This window comes from Aethina tumida, chromosome 1, assembly GCF_024364675.1.
Source record: "Aethina tumida isolate Nest 87 chromosome 1, icAetTumi1.1, whole genome shotgun sequence".
NCBI classification, from domain to species: Eukaryota; Metazoa; Arthropoda; class Insecta; order Coleoptera; family Nitidulidae; genus Aethina; species Aethina tumida.
This window is the reverse complement of record NC_065435.1, coordinates 70,434,375-70,442,448: the sequence shown is the minus strand read 5'-3', so window position 1 is coordinate 70,442,448 and position 8,074 is coordinate 70,434,375. Positions and strand designations below refer to the sequence as shown.

The 8,074-nt window shown below is 29.8% G+C and overlaps 1 protein-coding gene across 1 annotated transcript; it reads right to left on the bottom strand.

Annotated features, from left to right (window-relative positions):
* Window positions 1-1,647: 1,647 nt before the first annotated feature.
* On the bottom strand, window positions 1,648-3,643 carry LOC126266554 (transient receptor potential cation channel protein painless-like). Its single transcript, XM_049970760.1, has 2 exons — window positions 2,090-3,643; window positions 1,648-1,720 (listed from the first exon to the last, which is right to left on the bottom strand). Exons 1-2 carry the CDS (start codon window positions 3,556-3,558, stop codon window positions 1,648-1,650), a joined length of 1,542 nt encoding a protein of 513 aa, XP_049826717.1. The 5' UTR covers window positions 3,559-3,643.
* Window positions 3,644-8,074: the final 4,431 nt, after the last annotated feature.

Genomic DNA, 8,074 nt, shown 5'->3' with positions numbered 1-8,074 from the left:
GTTATTGAATTGACTTATACTGCACTTTGCTTAGAAATGTGATTATTGTTTGTCGACGTCAATTGGAAAATGTATAATAGGTACTATTGAGAGGTATTATCCTATATATTGATTTTGTATATTGATAATAGAAAATATTAATTTCAATAATATGTATTAAATTTATTATATTGCAACCGTATAATAATAAGTATTGTAGAGGTCCTGTTTTAAATTTAAATTTTGGATAATGTAAAATTGCGAAAATCGACTAAAACTGGTACCATCACTTCTCCTTTTCACTTGAAGTCATTTAGAAGAGCAATTGTTATAAATGTACTAATTTTTTGTATTAGTTGTATTTCTTGTAAAATTCTAATGTAAGTACCTTCATTTGTCTATTTACTAAATATGTCATCTTAAACTTGTTCGGGGTACTTTGATGTTTTGACACAGTTACAATGACATTGAAGCAAAAAAAAATATGGGAACTTCTCATGTTATTCTGAAACATTTTATACAAATCTGGAAGATTTCGGGACACATTGTAAGTAACATAAAAACCACTTCTAACATTTATATAACAATAATTTTAATTATTATAGATAATTAAAAATAAACTATATATACATTTCTGAACAAAAATTTGGGAACCTTACGATATAATTGTTTAAAATAGCAAATAATCAATAATTATTAATATAAATATTAAAATAAACCTCTTAAATTAAATAAAATTTTGTACATCTACCAGTACGTTTAGTTTCTGATTGTAGTATGCAAATTAAAAATTGCAAAATTGTGAATAAATTTGACATTTCTGGATTTGTTGCGGATTGTCCCAGAGCAGGCAAACTTCACAGTACGGATAAAATTCTTGATAGGCGCATAAAGCGTATATCCCAGAAAAATCCCAGATTGACAGCCAGTTATATTCATCAAGAATCATTGCAGAGTAGTGTACAAAATTTATCCGACTGTGTAAAGAAGATAGCGGGAAACGAAGAAAATCCGCAAAGAAACCCCTTATATCAAACAAAATATAAAGAACAGGCATCTTTCATGGTCCAACGAAAAGTGGGGATAGGTATAGTGATGAAAATAAGTTTAATTTATTTGAAAATGATATGGTAAGGTAATGGTAAGGGGTTTATAAAGCGACCAGTGGGCAAACGGTTCCATAAAAATACCAATTACAGATAGTTAAACACGAAGGGGACAATGTTATGTTACGGCGCTGGTCGATATATGTCGTTGGCCCGTTGGTCCAATTTACCGAAAAAATGTATCTATTTGTTTATGGGAACATATTAAAGGACCACATGCTACCTTTCACGGAGGATAATATGTCACTAAGATAGTTGGTACCAGACTTTAACTTCATCACCGGATCTAAATTCTATAGAAAATCTTTGGGATTATTTAGAAAGGAATATTCGGCAGTACACTTTTAAAAATAAAACAGTTATTGAAAAGGCATCAAATGGAATAGCAAATAATATCTCCTAAATTTACTAGAAAACAATAGGTGTGCAGTAGTCATACAAGCTTATGCTTATGCAACAAAATATTAATTCTTCTATTTGTTTTTGGTTTGTATATCAATAAAAACAGTGTTTGAATATTGAATAAGTTAAAAATTTTAACCGATATCACGAACAAATATCGCTATCGCCAACCATCAATTGAAGCAGGTGGTGTAAGACATTTTTGACGGGCAACAATAACTCCTTTACAGCACCTGAACATTTTAAACAGTATTAGCCGTTCATCTATTAATTTTCCATTTGTGAAAACATCAAGCCTCTGATCAGGTCAATCACAATAAAGCCCTGGGTCGGTCCGGGTCATTATTAGTCTTTTAACAAGCCCACACGTGACAACAAACTTACAAACATGCGAAGGTTAGATAATAGGAAAATAAAAAAATTCGACACTTGAACTTTTATTAAAAACAACTTTATTACAAAAATAAATATTGTTTTGTTTTCAGGTACTAAAAAATAAAAATAAAACATTCAACAATTAAAAATTTTTATTTACAAAATATAGTAATAATAACTCGATATTTTATTAAGCTTATTTATTATTATTTGATTTTACATTTCTTAAAATATATAACACATTAGAGTAAAATTTCAATTGTTTAAATTCTGAACACGTAAAGTGGGTTTTCTTGCCAATAACATTTACATCGCAATAGTAGATCTTCTGTTGAAATGAAAAATTCATATTAAAATAAGGATAATGTGTATAATATGTAATTGAATCTTCTAAATATTCCATAAAGTACAATAACCTTATAATATTTGCGTTTGCGTATTGTCCATAATTTTCATCAATTTTATCAATTTCCGCATAATGAAGTGTCATTGATAGCCAAATATTCATAAAAACTGTTGTTAAAATTATTGCTGTAAAAATAACAAATATGGTCTGTGATTGGCCAACTTTAGAAACCTCAGTTGAAGAACTAAATTCTCCCATCATGATAAATAATACGTAACTAACACTTTCAGCATATGTCATATAAAATCCAAACATTATCGGTATACAAAATATAAGAATGAATACAGCAAATAAAATAAGGTTTTTAAATACTCTTTGTACCATTAGAGACCATCTGGATAATTTTGGATGATATCCCACTTTTAAAAAAAACGATATCGTCAAGGACAGGATGTAAAAATTAAATATAATTGTGTTATCAAGTTCTATAAATTTCATTATACATTGAAGTGTATGCAAAACTAGAAGACAACTATGGCATATTATATCAAACCATTCCAGGAATTTACGAACTTTTAATATAAATAAAATAAAAAAAAGTGGAATTATACTTGAAATCAGAAACAACCATTTATTAACAAGAGAGATTGCCTGAAATGCATACAGGATAATCAGTAGACCAACCAATAAATAATACATTTTGTTCATTAAATGCCATTTCATTTGAATATATGCATATATTAATGGATGGTCTAGACTAGGTTGTATATCTTTTCTCCTAGCAATCTCAATTAGAAGGCGTGAATGTTGTTCGTCATCATCAAAAAAATCTTGAAAGTTGATATAAAGTCTGTGATCATCATGAAATTCTCTTTCTTCAGTAACGTTTAAATATATCCTGGCATCAAAGAGTGTCTGTATGAAACTTGATGTTATATAATTTAAATATTTTTCACCATTGTGATCTTCGTCGAGTAAAGATAAACCTTTATTTAATAACATTTTCAATCCAATTAAATTTTCTAGCTTTATAGAATTCATTAGAGCTCGATTGTAAGTAGACGATTCTATATCAAATTCTTCCAATAATTCAAAATATCTATCTGGTACCATTCCTTTAGTATGAAAATATTGAAAGTCCATAAATTCGGTAATTGATAAGTGACAAGTTTTTGAATATTGTTTTAATAGTTTCTTGAAAACTAAGAAGTTATCTTTCAAAGCCGACATCAGTAATGGAGTTAATCTTCTATTTTTAGTACCTGTTTCCCAGTACTTTACGTGTCTATCCAATAATTCATGTATAAATTCATTTCTATTAAGATATATGGAGCATTGAAGCAATGTCATTTCTCCATCTTCCCAATTAATATTATCTTTTGTTAATATTCTTTTAAATTTTGAAAAGCAATTTTCTATAATACAATTAAATATTATTATAGAATAATTAATGTTTTCCTAAAAATAATATAAGGAGATCACACTTATCGATTAAATATAAATATATCTTTAGTGAATTTACATATTAATAATGTTTACCTACCAAATTTTCCGCCCCACACAAAATAGTTTCCACATCTTCACTAATTTCATATGTTTTTAATTTTCTGACAAACTCTATATCATTTAATAACATGTCCTTAGGTTTTTGTCCATGATAATCCAATTTTTTATTTATATTCGATGAAGTGGTTATAAATTTTAAACAATCAATAAACTTTTGTCCAGTTTCTGGATATCCATATTTCATGAGAAATATTAAAGCGGTTTCTCCATCTTTGGTTGAGTTTAATATTGCCGAATTCTGATAAGTTAATTGTCTTATTATTGGTATATCACAACATGCACTGGCAAAAAATATTTTATTGTCTTTCTTAAATTCATTAATATATGTTTGATTTTTTGCATATGTACGTTCACTTGTACATATTGAGTAACCACATTTAATAATAGCTTTTATAACATCTCTCCATTTCAAATAAATATCATCCGTAACTGTTTTATCTAAAAGTTTTTCATAAAATATTGGTAATATTGTTCTGAAATGTTTATCAAACGCGAATCGATGGTAAAATAAAAGTGGATTATTTTCTAACCGGGTTTTAACGTTTTCTAAATATTTTTTAAAAGTTATATCTTCATTTTTCTTTAAAAAGTTGTGATTTAACATTAATTTGACATTTTCATAAAAATCTTTTTTCCCTGAAATTATATTACTTGTTACTTTAAAAACAAACAATAAAACTTTTCTTACTCACCTTGAAAATAGGCAGCGGGATATTCTTTAAAATAAACCATTTTTGATTCACTGTGAATACTTTTGTATAATGTAACATTTTATTTGTATTAGCATTTATATATACACATTATATATGATTTATATCATAGTGATTGTAATTGATAAGATACGGGATAGAGGCTTAGCAACATTGAACCAAGTTTCATTAAAATATTTAGAAGCAAATCATAAATATTATATATAAAAAATCTATTGAAAAGTTTACCACCCTGTATCACAAGATTTAAGACGTTTAGAATATACAATTTTTTTTTCTTAAAAATACCTAAGAAGTGCCTATTTTACTGATTTCTGTTATATTAACGTTATGATGGTACCACATAAAGGATAGTTCTATCTATACAGGCATTTTTTATTACAAATTTCCAGACACATATGGCAAAAAAGAAAAATGTTTAAAATTATTTTGATCCAATTAAGTTATATTCATTTAGTGAAAGATTATACATTATAGATTACAAGTGACAAGTGACATAAATGATATCTAATAATGCCTTAATTTTGCAATAACATATATGATACCAGTTATCATATCTAAAGATATGAAAAATACATTTATTACATCGTAGGTTTAGAAAAAAACTGTTGCTTCGGCCTAAATAAAAAAATTACAATTAATTACGATTGATTGGTCAATTGGAAAGGGGGTGATTCTATAATTAATTTTTAATATTTAATACTAGTCTATTTTTTTTTTAATTCGCCAACTCCGTCGATCCGACTAATTTAATTCGTTCGATTCCAGAAACGCATTTATTTTTATGGTATAAGTTTAAATAGTTCTCTTTTTGATCCAATAAATTGGAACCGGGGATGAACGGATGATTGAAACAATGTCTCATATGGCATTTCATGTTTAATGCATTAATTAGTTATTTGCTTTGGATCTAATAATAGTGTTATAGTGCAAGTCATTTAAATTTTGATAATTTTTTTAGAAAAACAATTTACCAATATTCAAGTTAAATTTTTATCAAATCTGAATAGGTTCATATTAGAATAGGAACTCTGGATTCCTATGTTTTGTTTTTTGTTGAATATGTGTGTAACAAACGAGAGAATGAAAGTCTAGAACAAAGTTCCCGATCGTAATATCAAAAATCGAAGCGCATCCTCATTAGGACGTAATCAACGGGCACCGTGTTTCATTACGTCGGGAAATGGACCCATAAATTCGGCCCGTGGAAATAGCGGCGCTCCCCTTTCGTGACGTGGGATCCGGTGCCGAATTCCACTAAGCGATACGTTTAATCCGAAAACTTGTCTGGCAACAATGAAATTTTATGTAGTTCCGCGTAACGACTTTAGTTTTTCTGTTTGTGTGTTTTCTATATTCCCGTTCCATGGCCCTAATGTAATTACTCCTTGTTATATGTAATCCGAGCTATAACGAAACTCCCAACTTCCCGAACTGCACTAATGGCGAAATGCACGGACTAAACTCGAACTATATTCGAAATGGCACATGAAGAATCCAGTAACAAACTTGGAGAATGTACTGATTGATTGAAAATAAATTGGACACATTTATATTTTTCACTTGTATTTTATTTCTAAAGAAGAAGTCTTGTTATTCAGCGAAACGCTTCAAAAACCTGTGTTACTTGATTATGCTATTATTCAATAGGTGTTACCTTTCATGTCCGAAACACGTCCAGCAAAACCCTAAATTGTAATATTAAGATATCGAGGGAGGGCCATTAGGGTTGATCGCCATGGATTATTAGCGTTAATACATTTCTATAATCCGTTGGATATCAGTGCGTGCAGTGCGTCCGGTCCATTCCAGGCTGGATCGTTATCGCAGGTATTGTCCGGTCCGGCCGGTCCTAATCGCCATCGGTGGAAATTAAACGTAAGTGCGTATGTGGCGCAAATTTACGGCGGTCGACTTGTCGCCGCACTAAATCAACCGAAGTGTGCATTGTTGAAGTTCTCTGTTAACAGATGGAGATTTAGGGGTTGTGTGTAATGGGAATCACCAGTGCGATGGAGCGGACATCACGAAACACGCTGTTTATTTGAAGATTTTTCCAAATATAGTTGCTACAGTTACGAAATTGTGACCAAAAGTATTGTCTTTACGCAAATATGATAGATTATTTATTTTTGTAAATTAGGTTATTTTCGTTTTCTGTCACTTTACACTTATGCTAAATATTAATAAATAAAGTAATTTCATCACCACGATTAAAATGATGGTTTGAGATTGTGCACGATATTAATAATTGTTTATTTTCTTAAAAATTCGTTGAAAGTTCAAAGACAACATCAGTTATCGCACACATTTAAATATTTAAACGTGGCTTAAACGCAATATCTTATTTTTGTGTTCCGTTTGTTTGTTAACGAATCTGTATGTTGTACAGATCAACGACAAAAACTGTATAATTCATCTGTTTTTGTGTTCTTTGCTCGTCTATAAATAAGCTGCTGTTTATACTAAATACTAATTGCCGTTGACAAGTTGCTTCCTACTTCTATAACTTTATAAATAAACTTAATATTTTCAGTGTCTGTTGGTATGCTTTTAATTACACATTCGGATACCTTAACTTTAAAATAAAAGTGAGATATTGTATCATAATGTGTTATGACAAGGCTTTTAATAAACAATTTGTATCTCTTCCTTAATATTTAAGATCTTTCTAAATGTTTATGATAACCAAAATTTTAAAAATTGCATTAAGATCCGTCGTCTCTTTCCAATTGAATTTGAAAATGACGAGGTAAAAGGGAATTTCGATCCCAGAAATCTACACGTTCCTTGTATACTCGACAAGACTATAGATTAAAAGATTATTTTCAAGAGTTCACTTCCTCCGCTCGCACAAAACATGGCGAGGACTTTATGAAGTAGAAAAATATTGTGAATGAATGTTTGGTCCTTTGTTATCCAGAAATAATGACTCGAGAACTGCTTTATTTTCATCTTAATGCCCGATGCAATGCGCAAGAAAGTGGAAAGCATGCGACAAATAGAGAAAAATAGAGGCAGGTAGTTTATTAGGTTTTATATGGCGTTAGAAAGGGAGAATTAAGAATGTGCCAACTTTTTTCACACCACAACGATTACATATACAATTCTTAAATAATAGTTTAGCTCATGTGAAAAGGAAATATTAGATTTGTACGTCTGCAAATACGAAACTTAAGAGACATTCTCATAAAATTTATACATATCGAACGGAAAACCTTAATATATGTTTTAATCAAATATATAGAATTTAAAATATTTATACCCGTTGTAATTATTTGTTTTAAAGTTAAGTGATTGGAAATGAAAAATGTTGGAGAACAATTATTGATTTGCACTCCACCGGTCTGGCCTGATGGTGGAAGTAGCTGCACAACTCGTGCAAAAACAGTCCAATTTAAATGAATAGTTTATTCGTCCGCAGACGGGAAAAAAGAAATCTTGAAAGCGGCAACTTTTGTAAGTTCGTGCATTTTAATTTAATTTGGGGCCCGTCGCCGCTTTAAACTTAATATCGACAGTGTCGTTATGTAAATGTCTTCCAGTTGGTGCAATTGGTGTTTTAAGGTTGCCCGCCCCGTTGGAATCAG